At 43.3% G+C, this 13,343-nt stretch overlaps 1 protein-coding gene across 1 annotated transcript; it reads right to left on the bottom strand.

Annotated features, from left to right (window-relative positions):
- Nucleotides 1-2,601: 2,601 nt before the first annotated feature.
- LOC307252962 (transmembrane protein 26) lies at nucleotides 2,602-9,859 on the bottom strand (the record flags this gene model as incomplete). The annotated part of the gene is made up of 4 exons (XM_080030783.1): nucleotides 2,602-2,768; nucleotides 6,321-7,017; nucleotides 7,778-7,922; nucleotides 9,663-9,859. The coding sequence occupies 4 exons, from the start codon at nucleotides 9,857-9,859 to the stop codon at nucleotides 2,602-2,604; spliced, it is 1,206 nt and encodes a 401-aa protein (XP_079886909.1).
- Between the last annotated feature and the right edge of the window lie 3,484 nt (nucleotides 9,860-13,343).

The raw sequence follows: 13,343 nt of genomic DNA, 5'->3' as shown, positions 1-13,343 counted from the left end.
TATATGTGTTGTTTTACTGTGTTTGCACTGCAGTGTGCTTTAAGTTCGCTGGTAGGCCTATTGATTTATTCAAACGTAGGCTATGCGTGTGTGTGTGTGTGTGTGTGTGTGTGTGTGTGTGTGTGTGTGTGTGTGTGTGTGTGTGTGTGTGTGTGTGTGTGTGTGTGTGTGTGTGTGTGTGTGTGTGTGTGTGTGTGTGTGTGTGTGTCTGTGTGTCTGTGTGTCTGTGTGTCTGTGTGTCTGTGTGTGTACGCGCGCGTGTTTACCTCCGCTCTCTGTCCATGGTGCTGAAACACCTTGTCAAAATGAGCGTTATTGGGGGCGCCCTTAGCTCAGTTGGTAGGGCGTCCCCCCCAGGCTGGGCCCAGCAGCGGACCCGGGTTCGATTCCCGCCCGCGGTCGTTCTCTGCATGTCACTCCCCTCTCTTCCCCATTTCACCTTTGTCTCTCTAGCACTATCAATAAAGCATAAAAATGCCCAAAAAATATCTTTAAAAAAAAATAATAATAATAAATTAGCGTTATTTTCACATTTCTTAATATGCATTGTGAACGTGAGATCAAGGCCAATAGGTAGTATTTCGGTGCTTAGTGTGAGAGAGGAGAGAAAGAGAGAGAGAGTTAGAAACTCCAGAGATTGTGAATATAGCCTAGTCGGAATATAGGACCGTCGGTCTATTGCGCCTCGTTTTTTAATTATCGGACGAACGGCACTTCGGAACAATGCGTTGCGTTTTCGTAACATTGAACCGTCGGAATAGTGATATGTCGATCTAATGGGAAATATTTCAGAACATTGAGATGTGAACAATGAGGCGTCGGAATTATGGCATGGCACCGTTTACATTAGGGTGGTGAAAGGAAAACAGGAATTTTAAAATACATGTAAACATAGTGAAATCTTACTAAATCGAATTTCTCAAAGCCAAGTAGGTGTCAAGGTACTCCAGCATATACGCCTACTACACATAATCAGACCGTAACTGGCCTGTGTGCTCTGCGTATACCCCACAGTTTTGCGGATACCCGCCCGGCACTTTGACACAGTAGCCTCATAGCTTTCAATGCTAACAAAGGAACGAAGAAACAAAATATACAGAGATGAAAAGTTATTAATATCAACGCTCGACATTGTAACTGTTAGCCGCTTCTACAAGTTAGCTACTTGCTTACCGCTACCTATCGTAGCGGAGTTGGATCTACTTTGGTCAATAAATCCATTCCCCTGATTCCCCCCATGCTTGTATACTGGGACAAGAAGAGCAGTCCAGTTAAATTACCTAACTATAACAGCAGCTCTACTTACCTGTGCATCTAAACGTAACCGCTGAGCAGTATCTGGCCCCCTTTTTTATGGAGGACAGAATTAGGACATCTGTATCACACTGTGGGGATATCACTAAGAGTAAGACTGAAACAAGCCTTGAGCTAATAAATTATACATTCAAAAATGTGTCTGTTCGTGGAGTGCGCTCAACTGTTCTAATTATGTCGTCCAGTCAGACAGTTGACTGTGTTTTCCTCTGGTGTCCCTACGTGGCCCTGGCCTCTATGACCACAGGCCATGTTGCAGATTGAAAATGGGTAAAGTGGCAGCTCTCCCAGCTCAGAGGAACTGGGGGGGGGGGGGGGGGGGTGGCAAAAGAGGCGGCCAATTAATATTTCAACAATGCATCCTCTATGGCCTGAGATTGACTGACTAAACTGCTAGCAGTCAGGGCAGTAATCTCCAATAAAAAATGCAATAGGAATACAGAATGCTCTGTTTAGAAAATGGAAAGAAAAGGGTTTTATATGCATTGCTGACTTTTGCATTCTGCACAAAATGTGTTACAGAGGCAAATTAACATTGGGACGGAACTGAAATGAATATAAATAAGGCTGAGAGACAACCGGTCGAAGCTGCACCTGAGGACCCAATGGTCTTATCCAAATCTGGTTCGTCTTTGGTTTAGGATTTAGCCTGAAGGTAAACTGTGACAGATTTAGTAAGAATGTGATGCCTGCAGCTTCAAGTCAACCCTCAATAAATGCAATTGGAAAAGGTCAATTAAAATCAAATCCACACCGAGTTATTTTTATGTTTTTAGCAAACTTAGTGGGATAAAGGGACTGCTCTGTCAGACAGGTTTATTTTCTGTTTCAGCTTCATTGATAATACTATAATGCTTAAGCTCTTCTCATGCTTTGGAGGAGGTCACAAACATGGGGGGGGGGGGGGGGGGGTTGGGGGGGGGGGGTGAACGAATGAACCGGCTTCTCCCTGCAGGGCATCTGGAATCTTCAGACCAGAATCAGGAGCTCCTTTATGAACAGTGTTGTTCTTAATTTTTTTTTTAAAACAAAAGGAGGAATGATGATATTATGTTGGGTAATGATAAATGGATGACATACAGTATTTTAAAGTTACATCATATTTTACCATTAATTAGGCTAACTTGCTCCTCTGAATTACACCCTAAAAATCTACACGTACAGTATAAGCCTAATGTTGGAGCAGGACCAGCACCAGCCCATATCCAGCTTTCCCTTTCCCCACAGCCAGTGAAGTAAAGCTCGTTATATCTTGCCATCCATGAGTGTTACATGAAGCGGTGATCCTCAGCCTCCGCCTGTCAGAAAAGTTGGAGAGTTCATTTGAAGTTTGCCTTTGTTTTTCCAGTCATACACACACTCGTGCTTCACCGTCTTCAGTGGCATGTTGACGGGTTTGTCTGTAGCACCGGAGGATGCCGAGCGAGACGCACCCCGGTTGCTGTTTGGACTTCCTGATTAGTTGACACAAAATAGGGAAATTGTGGCATGTGGTGTAGAAGGATTTCACGCTGTCATGGCAATTGCACCTGCTCAGGGCTGAGTGAATGTCTCTCTGCCTCTCAACTCCTGCAGCCTTCGGGGGTTCCATAGGAAATATCAATATTTACAGAATGTTTACCACACTTGAAAAACAGTACAAATATATGGTTTTTAAGCTTACAAGTATGACATTGTTTTATGATATCTTTTTGAAACACATCATTTGAGACTTTAAATTGTGTTATGATATATCAGTATGATTAAGTTATTCTACATTTCTCTGTTGTCTTAGAAAGGTGGGATTTTCCTTTAAGAGACGCCCTGCGAGGACATTGTTCAGGACCACTCTAAATCTAAATCTGCTTAGTTTTATTAATGTTGGCACAATACAATTTCTTTTTCAACTGTAAGTTACATGCTTGTTCCCCCTTATTCTGCCTCTTTTGAGATTTCTGCACCATTTAATTATTTCTTATCAAACAAAAATAGCACACAACTCAATGCCCGATAGAAAAAAAAGCCAACTGCCCCCAGACTATCAGGAACCAAGTATGTGTGACAACTGGGTTGTGTCAATTCTATGTATCGTTCATTTCCGAGTGAACATCCATACCTTAAAAAAACAGTAGTTTGACGACAAAGCATTGACTCATATTCAACTTAATATCTTCTTCCATAGCTTTTAACCTCATCTTGTGGTCTTCCTTCGTAGGCAGCTTGCCCAGTTGCCATGGAGCTTGTGCCTATATGGTGCATTTATCCTGAATTAAAAGTATGTTTAATCAAATGAACGCGGTCAACCAAGAAAAATTAAAACTTAGTTGGTGTCTGGGGGGGGGGGTCAGTAGCTATACCCAATTTAGTATTTGATTGTATTGGTAAAAAAAACAAGTATCTGTAAACATCAATGTCAGTGTGTTAAGTGTCATAGTTTGAACAAAGCTTTGGAGACGAGCAATCAAGCAAAATATGTCCCAGCACAGTATATAGCTAAAAATGATAAAGCTGTTGATGGCTTCAGTATGAGTAATGCATCACTTCAACCAAATGATATGTTGCCAGTGATCAGTCATTCTACCCTGTCCTAATAAGAAACATGATCATATGAGCCATGTTTGAGAGATTTAGTGGGGAAATCAACATCGCATGCAAAGACTTTGCTTTCTGTGGGGGCTTAATTAATTGATTTAATCAGGAGATGCACGTGCGCTGCCTTTCTAAGGAGCACCTGAAGGCAGCATCGCTCTTTGCCGTGTGAGCAGATATTTTTCTCCGTTCAGGGCTTTTGGGGGTATTTCCATGTGCACAGGAGTTGCAGGCTTTTTTGAGTTTCCACGCTCTCTCTTCTCCTTTTTTCTCACTCTATCTATGTAGGGCAGCCCGTGGATCAGCTGACATCCCCATCCTCCCACATGCCCACACAATCTTGTTAAAGCATGCAGTTAATCTGAGGAGGAAAAGGAGTCTCTTCACAGGCACAGGCAGCTCTTTCATCACCCTATTGTATTGCCCACATCACGTTGACACACAAATATGGGATTCTCCCCAAACCTTCGGCTGCTTTGAAGAAGTACATAGCTGTTGCCCTCGCATGGGCTCTGCGTGACTTTGTACATTGAGCCATTATATCTTGCTACTCGTTGGGGACCCGCTATTCATTTTTGGCCTTTTCTTATTTTAAAGAGGTGGCTCCACCATCAATAATTTAGACCAAAGTGCCGCCAAAAAGATGAAACAGAGGGAAATAATGTAATACTCTCCAGCACATCCCTACAGTTGTGAATTTAGGAAATATTGCTCGATTAATATGTCTTTTTAAAATCAAGCATTTGCAACATGGTGAGAAAAACACATGATGCTCTCTATCTCAATTGTTTGGCTCATTACAGTATGATAGAAAGGCAGCAAGGCTTATTTAAAACACCCCCCCCCCCCCCCCCTCCCCACTATTGCTCATAGCCAAGGCGGCTATCATCATCTTGCGGAGTAAACCAGTTGAAGTGCAGCAATTTGACAGATACAGATACAGGGTGCAAGCGTGAGAAGGGGCCTGATTGAATTGCCGCTCTTCATTCCCGCGGTGCAAGCGACGCACAGCGAGAGGGTCATCCATAAATGCAGGAGAGCCACATCCCAGGCCTGGTTTGACAGGAGCGTTATTGTCTGGACCAAAGGGTGGCTTGGGTTGGCATAGGGGAAGGGTTGTGTAGTGGCTATTTGTCCCCCAACGTAAAGTGGCTGAAAAACTTTGCGACTTTCGGGCTTCATCTTAAAAAAAAAATTTCTGTCCTTGTCAGCTTTCATAAGAGTCTCTTGCTTTTTGCACTCCGTGGAAGAATATCTCAAAAGCACCTTCCGTCTCTCTCTCTCAAGAGCCAGAAAGTGAGAGCAAATCATTGTCGAACGAACTCCCACATAATCACGAGTGTGCATTTTTCAGAGATAATTTTAAAAAAATGCACCTGATCTCCCGAACATGAGGCTTCTCCAATGGGCTGATTATGCTCAAGAGGAAAATAAACGTTGCGAAATGAAGCAAACCTCTCTTCTCTTCCTCCTACTCGTTATACTTTCTGAGGTGTCTCTGGATTGTCTTACATGAGACTCTTTATTAAATAGCCGCTGCCTGAAGGTGAATACATCTTTCCAGTGAATTTGATCATCACATGCCTCCTCACTGTTGTCATCAGGTCTAACAAAGAGACGCATCACACCTGAAATATATGTACAAATTCTGAAGTGCAACACTGCAACTGTGCTTCTCTGTTGTCGCCTAGCAGTTGTTGTTTTGTTTCCTATGTTACTGGCATGCATGTTCCAGTCAAGTAAACAGCGTATATTCGATTGGCAACACTGCCATCTCATGGTGATCAGAGTCATAAAAAAAGAAATTCTGAAACATCTTTATATAAGACAAGTTTTATTATTAATCACGCAAGAAATGTTATCAATTATTAGACTGTCACATTCATTTAATCCATGTCATATTGTCTCCTCTCAAAGCCATCCTCATTACCATCGTTTTAATGAAAATCTATATGCACAACATAATAAATTCATAATCATCAATCCCTGATGCTGATGCTGATTAAAACAAATGTGTTGTTCTGGAAAGCCCGACGATATGTATATTTGGTTTCAGCTACCTTGATAATGATCATACATCAAAAAGATTGACATTAAAGTGTTAAACTTGTTGAACAGATTTTTTTTTTCCTATTATTTTTCCCCGCTGACTGAAACACGGCTTTCACTTCACTTTTTGAAAGGTATTATCAAAGGGAGTTTCATAAATTCATCTCTGATCTTTTCAGTGGGGACCTATTCTCCTCAGTTTTTCCCTGAATTTCCAGTCACTAAGCCTCCAGAGAGCCGAGACTGTACTCTCTCCAAGGCGAGGCGGGGAGATGTAAGAGATGGCAGATGGGTTCGACTTTTCTCTTGGTGTGTGAAAGCCAGAACCTCCCCCCTTCCCAGAGGGAACAAAGTCATGCCTCGAAGCATTTTTGAGCTTTACTCTATACCTGGACAACTCTGTGATCTCCCCTCCCTCTCAATCCCATTCTCTGCGGTCGTACTACATGTCTGCTCCCCACAGCTTTCTTCTCTAGCTACTACCTCCTCCTCCCTACCCGTCTGGCTTTTTCGACACCGGAGCACCCGAACGGCACATCTCTCCAATCCGCATTCCCACTGCTCGCAGTGCACCACAAAGATTCTGTAGAGCTCCAGGAGGACTATCAGGATGTTCTTGCAGGTGAAGAAGATCATCAGCTGGTTCAACACCTGCTCTTGGACCATGAGGTACAGCCGATAGACAAGGAACGGCCCGTCTTGGAGTCCCACTGTGAGCAGCAGACTCCACGCCTCACTGGAGCAGCAGGAGGCCAACGCCGAAGGGCCACTCACACTCCCCAGTCGAGGCTCACCCTTCGGGGGTTGCGTCTGGGTGAGCACCAGGGGGAACTGCATGAGCGCCCAAGAGAAGAGGGCCAGGCCCACGATGACGACAGCAGGGTTGGTTTTGACCTGGGGCTCCTTGAAGGTGTCGAAGATGTCCAGGATGTCTGCGCCCAGGCCCACGTACACCATGAGGAGCTGGGAGAGCTGGTCCCGAGACATGTCCCCCTTGGGCATCAGCCACCGGCCCAGAACCAGCACTATGAGCATGGTCTGCTCCAGGCCCGCCACCCAGTTCTCTGGCTCGAGATCCACCATGCCCTGAGGGAAGGAAACAAGAACAACTTGGTTCTGACAAAATCTAACTTATTGGCTTTCCAGATATTTAAAGCCTCTGTAAACCGAAAATACACAAAATTTAGGGAGTTCGTTTTCATGATCTTTGAAAATCTTTATCACTCCAAATAAAGATAAAGATAAAGATATTCTCAATTAAGTTTGGTCAACGTTACACAGAAGTGAGGTTCAGATGACACAGGCTATGCTCTGGGTCTTTTTTACACAAAAAGTATTTTGAACTCTAAAAAAAGTTTGTTAAAAAAAATTGTCTGGAGTTGTCTGTCTAACTTGGTATATGATAAAGGCAAAGATGTCATTGCGATCATCCATACAATGAGGCATCTTTCTAATCTTGAAGAAATGTAATGCACCATCATCGTATCAGGGTTCACTGAGTTTATCCTGACAGCATCCCTTGAGAAGCACTGTGTCTTCCAAGTTTCAAATGCTGCCACCCATCCTCAAGTAAAGCCATGGGGGCCCAAAAATAAAAACTTTCCAAATCCTACATGAAAGAAACTGCACTAAAACCACCCTCCCCCCTCCCCCCCGAAAGGCGGGGAGATCTGAGAGTTTTCAGGAGAGAACCAATCTTGTGTTCATCTCTCAATGTGTCTATTCCACATTTTCCTGTGACTAACAGTTTATCCGCCCCCTTTTGCTAGATTTAAATCTTATCTGGTGTCAGGTGTTTGCTTTAATGTTTGTGCTGTATGGAGGAAGTGGGAGAGAGGGGGCTTACCGCTGTGATGGGGATGTGAGCCAGCAAATGAAGCTCCCGGTCTGAGGAATTGTTGACAGGCATTTTGGACTGCAGCAGGCTGAGCTCCAGGAACCAAATGGACGGGATGACAGTACTGAGGTAGAGGAAAACCATGGGGGAGAACCTAAAAAAGAGGACCACCAAAGGAGAAGGGGAGGGTGGTTGGGGAGCAGGTTTGGGGGGGGTAGGTTATTTTTAGTTGCCACGTTTTCTTTAGTTTTTTTTTTTTGCTTTTGCCACCCGCTAAAGAAGAAAGAGTCCCCTTTTTTTTCGCTAAAGAAGGCATCTAATTTCAGACAAGCGGTTATTCTCATCATAAATGCAAATCCCTCTTGACAGCGCAAAGCCTTCTCCACGAGGAGGGAACTTCAAAGTATAAGACTCAGTGAAAAAGAGAGAGGCCTGGAGAAAAAGCTTGCGTCGGAGGATGTTCGCCTGCATATAAGTGTGTGCCAGGGTTGCTGCTGCAGCTTTTTGAATGAGACGCAGCAGTGTTGAATGAGGCGTGACACTGAAATGCCTTATATCCTTTTTAAAGGTCGATGTCAATTTACGTTCACTGAAGCCAAAAAATAATGTAGCTGGTCAGAAATGGCTTGAGCCGGCGGCAGACATTTGTCTACCCGACTGCATAGAAGACACTGTGATAGCGGGCTCAGAACATCAGCTCAGAGACATGAGCAATAGATTTGTATTTGATAGACAGTAAAAGAGAGAGAGAGAGAGAGAGAGAGAGAGAGACAGAGACAGAGAGAGGCAGAGACAGAGAGAGAGCTGCAAAGAATAAAAGAGAATGTAATGGCAGAGAATATTACAGGCCTTACACCATCTGCCTGTCACCGCCCCGGGGCAGATTGGTTGTAAAGTGTGTTCACAGACAGTTCAAAAAAGTTATTTACTCCCCACACAAAACTGGTTAACAAAGTCTGGCTACTGAATCCTCATGTCACACCTTTAAAAGGAGCAAAAGCCATGGGAAAGCAGGTGGCTATACCTGCTTATCATTCCCACGAGTCATTATTTTCTGACTTAAATGTTGTGTTTTTTTTCTCTCACAATGGCCTAATACATTGCCAGTGCCACATTATTAATCCCAATAACCCAATAAGTTATTTGCATAAAAAGCTTGAAATACAGTATACCCATCAAATCAAATCAAATCAAACAGTTTTTTTTTGTATAGCCCAATATCACAAATAGACATTTGCCTCAGTGGGCTTAACCCATCCCTTTCCCCCTTTATACAGGGCTGTGAAGGGGGGGGGTCACCATCCTGACTGTTTTGAGAATGAACTGCCAAACCGTTTTGTAGCAATATGAATCATCCGCGCTGATGATGGTCCAGTGGTAAAGGACGCCACCTGGAGAAGTGAGATCAAACCTGAGGTGTGTGCAGGGGCGTAACACCAAATTCTGGGCCCCTACACAAGAAGTCCTGATGAGCCCCCTGAGAGGCCGTCTTCCAATACAAATGTGTAAAAGCCATGTTTGTTTAGAATCCAAAACATATTAGTGACTGGTCCCTCTCTGAGCCAGATAACCTCACAATATTTCTACTGATGAATGACCAAATCATTACTTTTACATAAACACAACCCCTGGTCTAATGACTACTAATGACCTTACACACATACAGTGTTTCTCACAGGAATTTGGGAGACTGTGGTGGGGACCATGGACCTTATAGGCTGGTCCGGGGGAGCATGAGTTTAATGGTTGAATAAAAACAATCTGATTTGCAATAAATGTCCATCTATCAGCCCTGAATGTCAGACCAATCCGGATATTAACACTGTTTATCACGTGTGATCTTAAATCATCTGCAATGTTTGTGTTTTGCACGTGTGACCGAAAAAAAAATTACCATTTCCATTCAGCGTTAAGGGTGCACTTCAGTGTGACGGCCATTTCCACTCCCAGCAGAGCCACGCCCGTCAGCAGCAGCCAATAGAGAGGCTCCTCCTTGACAGCCACCACGCGCCACACAGTCACCACCCCGTGGACCGCAAACAGGGAGCGACTCAGCAGAGCCAGCAGCACGTTCAGCAGACGACACATCATGCAGCGCAGAAAGCCTGGGCAGAAGATAGCTTCATTATGTATAAGAGGCTTTTATGAGACCCACACGTAACTATACTTTAAATGAGCAAAATCTGTTTCAAAATACCAAGGTGAGGTCAGCGATTCTGGAGAATGCTTGTTGTCAAAATCACTTATTTTCAAATTCAGTGAATCAAAAATCCAGTTTACAGAGCCTAGGCGCCTATTTACATCAGATTTTTTTTTTCAGTTCACACACAGTATGTGCAGGTAGCGGATCGGCAGGAGATTTTCACTGATTTTGACAAAAAGTGATTTTTAAAACAAGCGTTCTCAATAATCACTGACACGACTCTAAAAGATTTGCAAACTGACGTTAGGGGAGTTTACCAATCAATCTTTCTTTTGTCATTTGTCATTTGTCAACCGTATAAAATCCATTGCTAGATTGTTTGGCCATGTTTGATAGTAACTAAACCATTGATGTCTGCTGATTTACAGTATTTTAGACAGAGGGACCCAATATTAAATGCCCAGGGGAAAAACATTGTCTGACACACGTACCTGCTTTTCAATTCATAATTTTCATTTTGGCAAGTTATTATCGCATCATCAAATAGTAATTTACTGAATTATCAATAGAGTAGTTTTTGATGCAAACATTTTTACATATTTTGAATATGTCTGATTTATTTCTAGTTCTTCTATTGTGTAAATATCGAAGTATAATTGATATAAACATATTTACGTTTCGTATTTTACTCTTTTTACACAATTCTATTTCCACTTTACAGTGTATTCCTATTTTGAAAAGGAGAGCAAAATGGGAGCAACAAGATTTTCCATTAGAAAAAAAAATCACTGCGAAAGAGCTTGTAAGTGAGAACTCAGATACATTTGTTAGTGCTGCCAAAAAACAAACCAGCCAAGGAAAATGTATGCAATCTTATGTAACTGACTGCATCATCACATAGCGTTTGGTTTTCATTGTTGATAGGTATATTGCAGGATGTCAGTGTGCAAACAGTCCTCTGCCTGAATGAGTCAGCAGGATAAAGGCTTTCTGCAGCTTTGGGGGGAATTCAAAGCAAGCAGTGATTAGTGAAGCAGGAGTTGAATAAATTGGTTTGCAGTCAATATCAAAGCATGAGTTTGTGATCTCTGGATCTCTGTTGGTTACTGTGATGAAACCATGACCTGAAAGTGCTGCCAAAATGCTGCCGTCCCCAGTTGACCAGGGACTCTATTTGCTAGTTCTATCCCTCTCTCATCTCTACTCTCTGTCCCCTGTTTGTATCCACACACTTTCAACATGGCATAACAGTTGACAGTTAATGATGACCGTGTATGCCTCCAACAGAATTCATGCAATGTGTATGGTGCAGCTGCATGCAGTACAAACCCACAGCATAAGCTGGACTCCTGGCTTTCGCTGCAGTTGGTCAGTGAATTTTCTTCTGAAAGTTTTTTAGTTCCTGTGCAGTCGAAAAGGACACGAGCAGAAGGGTCACACCGGGCCTGTGTCTGTCTGACTTTGCCTTTTAAATGACAGCCATGCACCTCCTAGACACAGGCATGTCAGCATGTCAGAGGTGTGTTTGTGTGTGTGTGTGTGTGTGTGTGTGTGTGTGTGTGTGTGTGTGTGTGTGTGTGTGTGTGTGTGTGTGTGTGTGTGTGTGTGTGTGTGTGTGTGTGTGTGTGTGTGTGTGTGTGTGTGTGTGTGTGTGTGTGTGTGTGTGTGTGTGTGTGTGTGTGTGTGTGTGTGTGTGTGTGTGTGTGTGTGTGTGTGTGTGTGTGTGCGTGCGTGTGTGTGTGTGTGTGTGTGTTTAACGGGGAGTGACCACTGTTCAAGTCTACTGGAGTAGAGTATCAGTTAGTGGTGTTAGTGTGTGCCACAAGTGTGTGTGTGTGTGTGTGTGTGTGTGTGTGTGTGTGTGTGTGTGTGTGTGTGTGTGTGTGTGTGTGTCCGTGCATCCCCTTCGGTGCCACTGTAGAGGAGATAGCGTTTCCTGCCCCCTTGCGCCCACATCTTCGTGGCCATCCGTCATGATGTCATCTCTCCTGGCCCAGAACAAAGCTATCTCCCTGGGAGAAGCCGGCCTGCCGCGCTCCCTCCCTGTTCAGAGAGCAGCCAACCCTGCCCTGCTCCCACCCAATGCCTGCTCTGCCTCTCAACTGCCTGCCTGATAACAGCCCACTCGCAAGGGGCCATTCTTAGATCAGAGCTTTAGGGGGAAAAACATTCTGACTTGGATATCCAACTTGGCAGACATTTCCAATATGCAGTATCAGTGACTTGTGTAAATTGGAGATTTGTACAATTTCTGAAATTGGCTCAGAATGAGTTTTCCTGGAAAATGGACTTTGGTGGTGTGAAGTGAGCCCTTTATGTAGTGTGTCAGAAAATAAGGGAGTCCCAAGGTGGTAGATGTAACTGAAGCACATATCTTGAAACCATATTTCCATTTATTATTTTTCTCCTGAATGGTTTAGGTGTCTAGAGTTACACGAGGCATCCTACAGAAGAGCTCCTCAGCTCCTCAGATTGTATACAGTCATGGAAAGTTCAAAACATAAAAAAATATTGCTGTCAACAATTGGAAATTGTTACTATAAAAAAATCATATCATTAAACCTGTAAGCGAAACCAATTTCTAACATGTCAAATCAAAGGTATCACAGAAAAACACAATAATAAATACATAACATTTTTTTGTAAAATAGTTTTTTAAGGGGTGTCGGGAAACATTTCAGGGCTGTTTCAGCACCCATTGAATGCAGCTTAAATCACCCCTGCTGCACACTCGCTCCATGTTCCTTATGAAAACACCCCAAAAAACAAAGAGAAAGAGTGGAGACGCTGATGTGCCCCCTGAGCCCTCACTACAGGACTGTGTGGGTATGTTACTGCTATTGCATCAGAATGAGAGAGACTGCGTGGGTGGGTGGCTGTCAGGGAACGTCAATCCACCAAATCTGCTGGAGTGGAACAAAGACAGATGACTGACAGTATGCTTTGATATTATTTTGACTGTGTGTGAATTCTGAAAATGGGTCAAACATCTGATGTTTTTTTGCCTCACGAGATTTAAAGTTGCAGTGTGTAATAAAGCTGAAGGCTATTTTGGCTTCATAGAGTGGTGACAGTTCTAGATTGCATCACTTTGTGTCTACCAATCCCCCTTGGAGAATTTACAGGAGCTAAGGTGGTCTTCAAGGACAAGAAGCTAAAGTTACTAAACTGCCTCAAATCTTTCCAAAATATCAAGTGATTGGGAGAAGATGTATTTAGTTATTTATTCTATAGCACTTCTTGGTCTTCTAACAGGTGCACTTCCAGCAGACACACGGTGCAACAAGGCGAAACAAAACCCATTCTAAAGTAATAAAACAAACAATAATTCTGTTTTTTAAGTGATTTTACAAAAATGAGAAACATACTACAATTCCATTTCTACAAAGTGTGTGTGTGTGTGCGTGTGCGTGCGTGCGTGCGTGCGTGTGT

The sequence above is a fragment of the Ammodytes marinus genome (assembly GCF_949987685.1).
Source record: "Ammodytes marinus genome assembly, chromosome: 7".
NCBI lineage: Eukaryota > Metazoa > Chordata > Actinopteri > Uranoscopiformes > Ammodytidae > Ammodytes > Ammodytes marinus.
Note: the sequence above shows the minus strand (reverse complement) of the source record. Positions and strands in the feature narration are given on the sequence as shown.